The 14,160-nt window shown below is 34.7% G+C and overlaps 1 protein-coding gene across 1 annotated transcript in view; it reads left to right on the top strand.

Annotated features, from left to right (window-relative positions):
• The window catches only part of LOC115222818 (zinc finger protein 271-like), a 66,767-nt gene that overhangs the window by 950 nt on the left and 51,657 nt on the right, over window positions 1-14,160 (top strand). Inside the window, exons 2-4 of the mRNA XM_036511775.1 lie at window positions 1,339-2,897; window positions 5,207-5,374; window positions 9,758-10,707. Coding sequence (XP_036367668.1) covers window positions 1,699-2,897; window positions 5,207-5,374; window positions 9,758-10,707 — 2,317 coding nt within the window. The 5' untranslated portion in view covers window positions 1,339-1,698. The remainder of the gene's footprint in view (window positions 1-1,338; window positions 2,898-5,206; window positions 5,375-9,757; window positions 10,708-14,160) is intronic.

Raw genomic sequence — 14,160 nt, 5'->3', positions numbered from 1 at the left:
GAAATAAAGGTGGAATAACGTGTAATTTTAAAGAGAAATAACTGATCTAGTATGTCAGCAACGAATTTTTTTGCTCTGTCTCAATTACGCATGAATTTCTGAACAGAAAGCCCCATGTCCACTATTTAATAGTTTAACAAATAATATAATAGTGTTGCTGTAGCTAGTTATATATATAAACTTCACGTGTGATTCTTACGTAATCTTAATAACAAATGTTGGTGGAATTGTGGTTTTAAGTCCCCCGTAAAATCTCGCGTAATTTTTCTTATTTCTCCCAAATTTTCAAACCACTTTCCTGTATTCGGCGGAGGTAAAGGTCATAGATTGCACATCCTTTGGGATTTAGAGGTGGGGTTATTTCCACATGAACACACTATATCGAGAGTGGACATTCCGAATCTGCAAAAAGAAAATCTGCATTCCAAAATTTAAATCGGATCTTTTCGGTTTGAACGGCAGTTTGTAACATAATTTCTAGGTAACTAAAAAAATTTAAACTTCGTATACTGGTAGAATGTGTTTATAAAACATCATTTTCTCTTGGCTTTATTGAGAAAATTCTATAGTTTGTAAGATATTTGGTCATTAATTTCTTGCATATGTATATCACCCAAAAACTTTTTTTAAGAAAGTGAAAATTTAAGAAATTTAGGGAAGGTGGGGGATTTAAATTTTGAAATGCAGATTTTTTTGCAAATTCAGAATCTCTGCCCTCGATGTAGTGTGTTCATGTAAAAGTAAAACCCCCAAAAAGTCCCAAAGGGGGTGCTGTCCATGATCATTACCTCCGCCCTGTATTCTACACACAAGAATTCATACAGTTATTAAAAATATGAAAAATTTTTTTCAAATTTATAAACAAAATGTTTTTTAAACTTTCGAATTTTTCGAAATCAGAATCTGAAATGCGGACAGTACAAAGTTTTTGGTTACATCTTGGCAACGGACCATTAAATATGTTTATGCGGAGAAAGATATTAGTAAACACCTATACGTCAGTGAAAAAAGAAATGATAAAGGTATCAGGTGGTCATAAGATGTGCTAAAAATAACAGCTAAATAGCCCTTCAATCCCACAAACAGAATTTGTTGCTTTGTTTTTCAATAATTCTCCTGTATTGAACACAAATTTACAAAAATTTTCTGAGGATTCCAAAGTATAAGGGGTTACATAGGGCTCTTAAACCAGAATTCCACCCTCATTTTTTACAGCTCATATGTTGACATAAATGTTTATATTTACACTTTATCTCTGTTCAAATGTAATATATTTCCCAACGTTGAATCTACTTTTAAACATACCCTGTATCTCATACTGTTTCTCTATTATTTCAGAAATATCAAAATGACATTGGCTAAATAGTACTTAGATGTATCATTGATATTTATCATCTTTCACAAAGTAAAGGAAGTTGTTACACAAAATGGATATATCCCTGCATCTATAAATCTGCGATAGAATTGGTGTGACATAATTGTTGTTGTGACCTCAGACCATTAGCAAAATTTTCATATTTCATTGCCTGGAACATCTTCAAGAGTTGGTTGCTTTCCATTTTAAACTTGGACATATTTATAACGGAAGTTGCAGTATCTTCAAACATCAACGAAGGTCACGCTTTATGGAGATATAGTCGTAGAAATACTTCAAAGAGTACAAGAACAAGAGACGAAAGTTGACAGAGAAGAATAATTATGGAAAATGAATTCTGTGAGGAATCAATTGAAATTAAAACAAAGTGTGACAGACTTGATTTTCCTGATGAGATTCAGAATGAGAGAAAAAAAAGATTGTACTCCTGTGATGTCTGTAAAAAGTCGTTCTCTCAGAAAAGTCGCCTAACTGATCACAAATTTTTTCATACCAGAGAGAAACTATATCATTGTGATATCTGTGGTAAATCATTTTCTAAAAGTAGTTCCTTAATTACTCACAAACGTATTCATACAGGAGATAAGCCATACCATTGTGATATTTGTGGTAAATCTTACTCTCAGATTGGTCACTTAAATAATCACAAACGTTTTCATACAGGGGAGAAACCATATCAATGTGATATCTGTGGTAAATCACTCACTACAAATGGTATGTTAACAAGTCACAGACGTATTCATACAGGAGAGAGACCATACCATTGTGATATCTGCGGTAAATCATTCTCTCACATGTCATCCTTAAGTACTCACAGAGGTGTCCATTCAGGTGAGAGACCATTTCACTGTGAGATTTGTGGTAAATCATTTAAGGATAAAAGTAAATTAAGGAGACACATATATGTTCATACAGGAGAAAAACCCTATAGCTGTAATACCTGTGGTAAATCATTCAGTCAAAATGTTGACTTGAATAAGCACATACGGATTCATACAGGTGAAAAACCATATCACTGTGATATCTGTGGTAAAACTTGCTCTCAAAGTAGTGATTTAATTAAACATAAGCGTGTTCATACAGGAGAGAAACCGTATCACTGTGATATCTGTGGTAAATCATTTTCTGATGGTAGTACCTTAATTCACCATAAACGAGTTCATACAGGAGAAAAACCGTTTCCCTGTGATATCTGTGGTAAATCTTTCGCTAAAGGTAGTGATTTAACTAAGCATAAGCGTGTTCATACAGGAGAAAAACCATATCACTGTGATATCTGTGGTAAATGTTTCTCAAGAAATAGTGCCTTACTTATACATATGCGTATCCATACAGGAGAAAAGCCATATCAGTGTAATATCTGTGGTCAGTCATTCTCCAGGAATACAAGCTTAAATCTACACAAACGTACTCATACAAGTGAAAAACCATATCACTGTGTTCTCTGTGGAGAATCGTTCTCTCAACGAAGGAACTTATCTCGACACAAATATGTCCATAGAGCAGAGAAGTTGTTTCTTTGATATTTGAGGTGAATCATTCTCTAGAAATTTTCAATTGACTTGACACAGTCGTCTTTATACACAGGAGTGACCATATCACAGATATATTTTTTGGCTGCTCCTCTGAATACCTCTTGAAACAGAAGAGGTCATGTCAACTTGATAAACTAATTTCTTTAGGCAATGACTAAACAAGACACAGCCATTAAAATGAAAGACAAACCATATCACAGTAACATCTGTAGACACAAAAGAGATAAGGGATGACAGGGGGCCGAGACTCTTGCAATTTGCTGTTTGGAAAGACATAAAGCTAAGTAAAAGCTTGGTTGCCCTTGCATACAGTCTTGTCACTTACAATCCTCTCCGGCTGAGTATTCCTAATCTTGCTGGTTTGTAAGCGCTAGTGCCATGCAAAAGACACCTGTGCTGGTGCTGCATAAGGGTACCCAGGACACTCTGTAAAGTGGATGGCAACCAGGTGTGGAAACCATGCCAAAACAGACAAATGCAGCCTGAACAGCCTTTCAGCTGGTGAGGTCCTGCCAAACCATTTAACCCTTGCCAGCATGGAAAATGCACTTTAAATGATGATGACTGGTGATGTTACTAATTTTTGCACTTCAACTGATGGGCGATGTCATCGACACTGGTGTGCCATAAGATATACTGTGACAGTGTGGAGGTTTAGAGTCATATGTTTTGTTAATCAAGTATTTAGTTGCTGTCTCCTGTCCTTGTGGAGCAGCTGCTTAGACTTCTAGATGAGACATGATGTATATATTGCATGTCTAGGAGAGGTTTCTATTCCTTTCCATGTTGCTGGCATTCTCTAGAGTGTATTCACGCATAACTTTCTGCCCAAATGATGGTTATTTCTCTTCCAAGTGTCCAAAAGGTATTGTCCAGCTCCTTTGTGTGTGTGTATATATATATATAGAGAGAGAGAGAGAGATATCTATTATGTAGACAAATAGATAGATCTTTATATATATATATTACATATAAAATTAAGAGGAATGACCACGAAAGTGGACTCTTAATGTGCTAAATATAGACGTCAAATCGCCATTACCACGAAGAGTGTGTTCTCAATAAAAAAATTTCAGCAGAATGCCAAAATGTAAAAATGAGCAAGACAAATGAAAATATATGAAATAAAAACCGATTACCTACGTACCATGGTTTCACTTGTTAATATTTATGTATGTAAATATCTGCAAGATCGTCAGCGTAGTCTGTCGCTTACAAAACACAACTTTTAATCTTCGGATTTTTGAAAAATATGCTAAGCCACTGGTTTTAATTGATTAATATCAATTTCTACCCTCATTATTTAATTTTAGATCTATATATATATATCATTATCATCGTTTAACGTCCGTTCTCCATGCTAGCATGGGTTGGACGGTTCGACCGGGGATCTGGGAAGCCAGAAGGCTGCACCAGGCTCCGGTCTTATCTGGCAATGTTTCTACAGCTGGATGCCCTTCCTAACGCCAACCACTCCGTGAGTGTAGTGGGTGCTTTTTACGTGCCACCTGCACAGGTGCCAGGCGAGGCTGGCAACGGCCACGGTCGGATTGGTGTATTTTATGTGCCAGTGGAGTCGGCACTGGCATCTAGATATATATATATATATATACATACATACATATAAATAAAAGGGAAAAAATATATATAATTAAATATGTGTGTGTGTGTGTGTGTGTGAAATTCAGAAATTCAACTCGGAGCATAAAGTTAGAAGTGATGCCATGAAGCATTTCATCCGGAGTAGTAACGAGGTTGCCTGCTCGCCTTCTTTATCATTATATATAATATCTGTATATGATATCCTCTGTATTATGCAAAAATAAAAAGGTATTTCACATTGAAATAGCTGAAAAGCAAGTTTGTTTTAATTTTATTTTAAAATCTGCTACTTATGCACAAAGCATTCAAGCGTGAGTGTCTTTAATTAACTCTGTTATTACTTCAAATCCTTCTCTTGCACATCATTCTTAATTAAACACAGAAGTATTCATACAGGAGAGAGACCATGCCACTGTCAGATTTGTGGTAAATCATTCCCAAGTGAAAGTAAATTACAAAGACACATATACATTCATACAGGAGAAAAAGCTCCATTGCTGTAATATCTGTGGCAAATCATTCTCTCAAAAGAATGATTTAAATAAACACATACGGATTCATACAAGTGAGAAACCATATCACTGTGATATCTGTGACAAAACATTCTCTAACAGGTCTACTGTAACTAGGCATAAACATATCTATACAGGAGAAAAACCATATCTAGGGTCAATTTATTTTATATGAATACAAGCTGGGCTCAACACAAACGTACACATACAAGTGAGAAACCATATCACTCTGTTCTCTGTGGAGAATCATTCTCTCAAAGTGGTAAGTCATCTAGTCATGAACATGTTCATAGAGCAGAGAAGCTGTTTCTCTGTGACATTTGTGGTAAATTGTTCTCTAGAAATTTGCAGTTAACTACACACAACCATCTTCATACACAAGAGTGAATGTATTACAGAGAGATTTTTTTTTTCGCTACTACTTCTCTGGAACATACCTCAAACCTATTCACATAGAAGATCAGTAGTATCAACTTGATATTTGTGGTAAATTAATTTCTTTAGGCAATGACTAAACAATTCACAAGCAGGAAATTGAAATACAAGCCGTATCACAGCGACATCTGTAGACACAAAAAATATGCTATAACAATGTGATAAGGGTATTCTAACAATGTTTTGTATAACAACTGGTGATGTTATTGATTTTTGTACTTCCACTGAAGATATGCATGACATGTTCAACACTGGCATAGCATAATCATCATTTTCTGTTACAGTGTTGACTCTTAGAGTCAAATGTGTATGTTTAGAGTCACACATGTTTTGTTACTCAAGTATTTAGTTGCTATCTTCTGTTCTTGGTGAGCAGTTGCTTAGTCTTCCAGATGAGTTATGTATATATTGCATGTCCAGGAGAGGCTATTATTCCTGTCAATGTTGCTCACAAACTGTAGCTAGCATATCCATGCATAACCTTCTGTCCATATGGGTATTTCTCTTCCAAGTCTCTAACTAGTGCAATCCAGCTCCTTTGTGTGTGTGTATGCATCCTTGTCTTGACATTATGTGGTAGTTGGAAGTGAAGTGTCCCTGTGATACAAGATATAGCATTTGTTTCAAACCTTCCATGAAGAACTGGGTTGGCCACAGCAATGTCTTACCTTGCTTCAAAACGGGTGAGGATTGGTGACATGAAAGGTATATGACTGTAGGAAATTTGCATCACTGAATTGTTTGACCCATGCAGGCATAGAAAAGTAGACATTCAAATAATAATTATGATATACACACAAACACACACATTTCAGTGTTAAAATGGTAGAATAGTACTCAAGACATGTAGCTGTGTATATTTACTGACTCTTGTTTTAAGGACTCATTTTGACTGAGGCCTGTCATAGAGAAACTGAAACAAACAACACTGTATGGATGAGCCTTTTGTTTACAATAATGGTGCTACACATCAAAGCATGTTTTGAAACACGGACATACTTTCACAGTGGGCTGCAAGCAAACCAACTCTATCAGAGAGGCCATTGGTCACAAACAGTGAATGCACATGCAAACAGGGTCAATCTGAACTTAATCGCTCAGACACGTTTTTTTTTCATTCTCCCTCCATTTCTTTTCCATTTAATCCTTTCTGGTGAAGAGCGTAGACTCAAAACGTCAAAGACTTTCCAGGATTCTTCCACAAATAAATCAAACCAAAAAAATTATATTATTTGTTTTATCTTTAGTTTCATTTCTATTGTTGATAGGAAACTATTGCTTTTGTTTTTATTATCCCCAAATTGAAAGCCTTTAAATAGTATTCATTGAGAAATATTATACAATTATGATGCTGGTTATTGTGTTACTGCCAAAAGGAACCAAGTGTTTCAGCAATATTACCATACAGATTATTTGGGTAGAGGGACAAGAAATGATTTATGCTAGAGCTATAAGAGTGATAGATGCAATATTAATAGCATTATTAGGATGGAGAGCTGGCAGAATTGCTAGTATGCCTGGCAAAATGCTAAGCGGCACTTCATTCATCTTTGCATTCTGAATCAGTATTCCACCGATGTCACCTTCGTCTTTCATCCTTTCAGAGTTGATAAAATAAGTACCAGTTTAGCACAGGGGTTGATGTAATTGACTTGCACCTTCCCCCAAGTGTCTGTCCTTGTGCTAAACTTTGAAGCCTGTAGTAATAGCAAATATTTCTGAGAAAAAGGGAGGACAGATAGGTAGGTAGTTGTTTATATGTTTATCATATATTATGATTTCGAATTTGGACGTTTTATAATATCACAGCTGAAAAGCACATTTATTTTAAAATCTGGTACGTATGTACATGAGTGTGGGCATGCATATATATATTCATATATTGTACGCGTCCAAGCGTTAGTATCTGTAATTAACTCTGTTATTACTTCCAGTGTCTTTCCGTCTTCGTCTCTCCTCCACTGTTAAAAGTAAAGAACATAGAAAATATTGATCGAACTGTTGTATAATGCAATTTTAATTTTAAATGACTGAGGATTTCATTGCTTTCTTTCTATCTCTTGACTCATTTGCTTCGCTCTTAGTGGTGTCAGAAAGGAAAACACAAGAAGAAAAATTCCATCTTGTATAGTTTCCCAATGTTTTAAAAGCACACACACCAACTAATTCATGCCCCTAGCTTACGTTATGTCGATAAGCTCCAATAAGAGCGAAATAATGTCACCTGCAGGTTCTCGAACGTCGAAAATGAGAAGCATCAAAATTAATCAATATGGAAATATTATTTCATATGCTCTCTCTCTCTCATTCATAAGAAAATGACCTTGTTAAATAATGAAAGATTATAAGCTCTGAGCAGTTCTCTCCCCTTGAGGGAAAATTCCCCTCCCTTTTATTTCTGAGCAATTTCTTTCTCTCTGGCTCTTCTTACTCAAAAAGCAACAATTAAGTCCTAGCATCGACAATCGCCAGTCAGAATCCGTTAAGGAATTCCTCAGTTAATGAATGTGTAATAACAATACATATGACAAGCGTTACTCACTTCTTAATAACAGCTGTGATTTATACGAGGTATTTTTCTTAATGTACTTCCTTCATTCGATCATTTTTCTATTCATTTTCATTAATTTTGTGTAACGTAAAGAATTACAGCGTAATTTCGAAGATGGTAAGGAACCTATAAATGCATGGCATTGCTATGAAATAGTGAAATCAAAACATTGTTTACTTCCGACGTTAGAGGTTATAAACATAAGAAGTCCATCATTTCTGATGACACTTATACCTTATTGTACCTTACAATTAATATTGGTACCCGTAGGTGTGTATTTAACAGATAACTTCTAAGTTTCCCAAATTGCCTTTTTTCCCTTCTCTCCCGTAATGCAAATTCTCTTACAGTGGAAGTATTGTTACTTAACTCTGAAGCATAGTTAAATCGCAAAATTCTGTTCCGTATGTTTTGAAAAGGAAATGAAATACTTTTCACTTGGATATATTTTCCATTCCAAAGCATGTTTATTATGAGAATAGAACAATACATTATACTAACTTTAATGTGTCTAATTATAAACAACGTTAATGAACACACACACAAAAAAAAAGGTGGAATTATGTGCAATTTTTAGCAGAAATAACGGATCTAGTATCTCTGCGACGATGTTTTTGCTCTGTCTCAAACAGTGATCGAAAGATGACGGATGAGTTTCCGAACAGAAAGCCCCCAGGTCAACTATTTAACGACTAATTTGATGGTGTTGCTATAACCAGTGATATATAGACCTCACATGTGATTCTTCGATATAGTTTTAATAAAATATATAAATATAAGGGTAGCAAAAAATTCTCATCTATAGAGTTTTGTTTGTTTCAGTTTCTCCATGACAGGCCTGAGTCAACGTTTTTATTTCTCTTTCAATTTCAGAATTACAACTTTTAGCGGTTTGAGTTTGGCTGCTCTTTCTAGTGAGTCGAATGTCCTATTATGGCCATTCCTTATATTTTTGAATGTTTTAATAAAATATGTAGGCAGATTCACGGTTTAAGCACCCCACAACCACTCATAACATTTTTATGCGGACAGTACGATTTTTTTTGCTTAAATCTCAGTAAAGGATCATTTAAAATATTTCTGGAGAAAGAGTACGTCAGTGATAAAGAAACGAGAACAGTATCAGATGATCATTATTATTATTATAACAGCTAAATAGCACTTGAATCCCATAACAACAATCTTTTTGCTTTTTTCCATAATAATATGAAGTTTTGTATGTATAACGTACGCTTGAAAAATTGTTCGGAAACATTCAAAATATAAAAATGTTATGAGGGATTATGTGTGGTGCATAAACTAGGATTAACCAAAGTTAAAACCTCAGATGTGGATGTAAATATTTAAATTTATACTTTATCGCTATTGAAATGTATATTCCCCATCGTTGAATCTGTTTTAAATATCCCCTACGTCTTATACTGTTTCTCTATTATTTCAGAAATATCAAAACAACATTGGCTTAATAGTACTTAGATGTATCATTGATATTTATCATCTTTCACAAAGTAAAGGAAGTTGCTACACAAAATGGATATATTCCCGCATCTATAAATCTGCGATAGAATTGGTGTTACATAATTGTTGTTGTGACTTGGCACCATTAGCAAAATTTCTCTGCTTCACTGCCAGGAATATCTTCAAGTGTTGGTTGCTTTCTGTTTAAAGGAGGCTGTAGTGTCTTCCCACATCAATAAAGGACATGCTTTATCAAAGAACACAAGAACAAGAGAGGAATTTGATGGAGAAGTAAAATTATGGAAAAGGAATTCTGTGAGGAACCAATTGAAATTAAAATAGAGACTGAACTAGTTGATTCTCATGATGACATTCAGAATGAGAGAGAAGAAAAACCATATTCCTGTGACGTCTGTAAAAAGTCATTCTCTCAGAAACACCACTTAAATGATCACAAACGTATTCATACAGGTGAGAAGCCATATCATTGTGATATCTGTGGTAAGTCATTCTCTACAAGTGGTACTTTAAATACCCATAAATATACTCATACCAGAGAGAAACCAAATCACTGTGATATCTGTGGTAAATCATTTTTCACAATTAGTGCATTAAATACTCACAAACGTATTCATACGGGAGAGAAACCATATCATTGTGATATCTGTGGTAAATCCTTCTCTTACACATCATCCTTAAGTAAACACAGAAGTATTCACACAGGAGAGAGACCGTGCCACTGTCAGATCTGTGGTAAATCCTTCCCAGATAAAAGTAAATTAAAGAGACACATATACATTCATACAGGAGAAAAGCCCCATTGCTGTAATATCTGTGGCAAATCATTCTCTCAAAAGAATGATTTAAATAAGCACATACGGATTCATACAGGGGAAAAACCATATCACTGTGATATCTGTGGTAAATCTTGCTCTCAAAGTAGTGACTTAATTAAACATAAGCGTGTTCATACAGGAGAGAAACCGTATAACTGTGATATCTGTGGCAAGTCTTTCTCTGAAAGTAGTGCCTTACATATACATCGACGTATTCATACAGGAGAGACTCCATATCACTGTGACGTGTGTGGTAAATCATACTCTCAAATCGGTCACTTAAATCATCACAAACGTTTTCACACAGGAGAGAAACCCTATCACTGTGAGATCTGTGGTAAATCACTCACTACAAGTGGTAAGTTAAATAGTCACAAACGTATTCATACAGGAGAGAAACCGTATCATTGTGGTATCTGTGGTAAGTCATTTTGTAGAAGTGATACCTTAAATAACCACAAACATATTCATACAGAAGAAAAGCTATATCATTGTGATATCTGTGGTAAATCATTTTCTAGTAGTCAGACCTTGAATAATCACAAATCTGTTCATGCAGATCAGAACGTGTACCATTGTGACCTCTGGTAAATTATTTCCAGATAAAAGTAAATTTGGGTGACACATATATATTCATGCAGAAGAAAAACTGTATTACTGTAATATCTGTGGCAATCATTCTTTTGAAATGATAGCTTATATAGGCACATGCGGACTTATGCAGGCAAAAAACCATATCACTGTGACATTTGTGGCAAGTATTACTCTGAAGGCAGTACTTTATGTCTACATTGACGTAGTCATACAATAAAGACACTATATCACTGTGTTGTCTGTGGTAAATCATTCTCTCACACATCTCTCCTAATTAAACACATATGTATCCATACAGAAGGGCCATTCCACTCTGGGATTTGTGGTAAATCATTCCCAGATAAAAGCAAATTATGGAGACACATACATGTTCATACAGGAGAGTGTGATATCTGTAGCAAGTCTTCCTCTGAGGCACTACCTTACATAAACATAGGCATATTCATACAAGAGAGAGAGACACCTTATCACTGTTATCTATGGTAAATCTTTTTGCTGCTGGTAGTACCTTAACCTTTGTAAACAATTCATACAGGATGAAAACCATATCACTTTGATATCTATGACAATACATTCTCTGATAGGTCTACTGTAACTAGGCACAAACATATCTATATGGGATAAAAACCGTATCAGTGTGATATCTAGGGTCAATTTATTTTATATGAACACAAGCTGGGCTCAACACAAACGTACACATACAGGTGAGAAACCATATCACTCTGTTCTCTGTGGAGAATCATTCTCTCAAAGAAGTAACTTGTCTAGTCACAAGTATTTTCATGGAGCAGAGAAGCTGTTTCTCTGTGATATTTGTGGTAAATCATTCTCTAGAAATTTGCAGCTAACTACACACAAACATCTTCATACACAGGAGTGAATGTATTACAGGGATATCTTTTTTTTCGCTACTACTTCTCTGGAACATACCTCAAACCTATTCACATAGAAGATAAGTAGTATCAACTTGATATTTGTGGTAAATTTCTTTCTTTAGGCAATGACTAAACAATTCACAAATATGAACTTGAAATACAAGCCGTATCACAGTGACATCTGTAGACAGAAAGAATATGCTATAACAATGTGATAAGGGTATTCTAACAATATGTTTTGTATAACAACTGGTGATGTTATTGATTTTTGTACTTCCACTGAAGATATGCGTGACATGGCAGAATCATCATTTTCTGTAACAATGTTGGAGTTAAGAGACCATTGGTCACAAACAGTGAATGCACATGCAAACAGGATCCATTTGAACTTAATTGCTTAGACACGTTTTTCTCATTCTCTCTCCATTTTTTTTACCTCTTGAGTCTTTTGAAGAGCATAGACTCAAAACGTCAAAGACTTTTCCAGGATTCTTCCATAAATAAATCAAACCAAAAAAATTAAATTATTTGTTTTATCTTTAATTTCATTTCTGTTGTTGATAGGAAACTATTGCTTTTGTTTTTATTATCTCCAAGTTGAAAGCCTTTAAATAGTATTCATTGAGAAATATTACACAAATACAATGAAGATTATTGTGTTACTGGCAAATGGAAGCAAGTGTTTCTGCAATATTACCAGACAGATTATTTGGACAGAAAGGCAAGAAATGATTTATGCCAGAGCTATAAGAGTGATAGTTGCAATATTAATAGCATTATTAGGACGGTGTGCTGGCAGAATTGTTAGTATGCTAGGCAAAATGCTTGGCGGTATTTCGTCCATCTTTACACTGTCTGTAATTAACTCTATTTTTACTTCTAATTTATTTCCTTCTTCGTCTCTCCTCCACTGTTTAATGTAAAGAAAACAGAAAATATTGATCGAACTATTGTATAATGCAATTTTAATTCTAAATGACTCTGAGGATCTCATTGCTTTCCTTCTTTGTCTCGACTCATTTGCTTCGCTCTTAGTGGTGTCAGAAAGAAAAACACAAGAAAAAAATTTCCATCTTGTATAGTTTTAAAGGTACATACACCAACTAGTTTCGTGACCCTAGCTTACGTTGTGTCGATAAGCTCCAATAAGAGCGAAATAATGTCACCTGCAGGTTCTCGAACACCGAAAATGAGAAGCAAGAAAAAAATTTATATGGAAATATTAATTCTTATGCTCTCTCTCTCTCTCTCTCTCTCTCATTAGAAAATAACCTTGCTAAATAATTATAATACGCAAAAGCAATTAAGAAAAGTAAAAGATTATAAGCTCTGAGCAGTTCTCTCCCCTTGAGAGAAACCCCCCCCCTCCTTCCTTCTAATTCTAAGCAAATTCTTTGTAAGTCTTTTACCATCGACAATCGCCAGTCAGAATCCGCTGAGGAATTCCTCAGTGAACGAGTATGTAGTAACAATATATATGACAAGCATTATTCACTTCTTAATAACAGCTGTGATGTATTAGAGGTATTTTTCTTAATGTACTTCCTTTATTCGATCGTTTTTCTATTCATTTTCATTAATATGAATTTTGTGTAACGTAAAGAATTGCAGCATAATTTCGAAGATGGTAAGGAACCTATAAATGCATGGCATTGTTATGAAATAGTGAAATCAAAGTTTAGGCAATGTTTCGTTTGTACTACAAACGAAACATTGCCAAAGTTTACTTCCGACGTGGTAATTGTAGAGGTTACAAACATAAGAAGTCCATCATTTCTGATTACACTTATACCTTATTGTACTTTACAATTAATATTAATTAATATTGTTATCCTTACGTCTGTATTTAACTAATAACTTCTAAGTTTTTCTCTCCCGTAATGCACATTCTTTTACTGTGGAAGTATTATTAATTAAATCTTTAACATTGTTACATCGCAAAATTTTGTTCCGTATGTTTTGAAAAGGAAATTAAACACTTTATACTACAAGGAAATATTTTCCAAATACTTTATGCTATGAGGAAATATTTTCCATTCTAAAGCATGTGTATTACGGGAATAGAACAATACATTATACTAATTTGTGTTTAATTATAAACAACGTTAACGAAAAGAAATAAAGGTGGAATAACGTGTAATTTTCAGCAGAAATAACGGATCTAGTATGTCTGCAACGAATTTTTTTGCTCTGTCCCAATTAAACAGTATTCGAAAGATGACGCATCAGTTTCTGAACAGAAAGCCCCATGTCCACTATTTAATAGTTTAACAAATAATATAATAGTGTTGCCGTAACCATTGATATATAGACCACACATGTGATTCTTCGATATAGTTTTAATAACAGAAGTTGGCGCGTTTATGGTGTAAGCACCTCATAACCGC

Source organism: Octopus sinensis, linkage group LG21 (genome assembly GCF_006345805.1).
Source record: "Octopus sinensis linkage group LG21, ASM634580v1, whole genome shotgun sequence".
NCBI lineage: Eukaryota > Metazoa > Mollusca > Cephalopoda > Octopoda > Octopodidae > Octopus > Octopus sinensis.
This window is presented reverse-complemented; position numbering and strand designations above follow the sequence as displayed.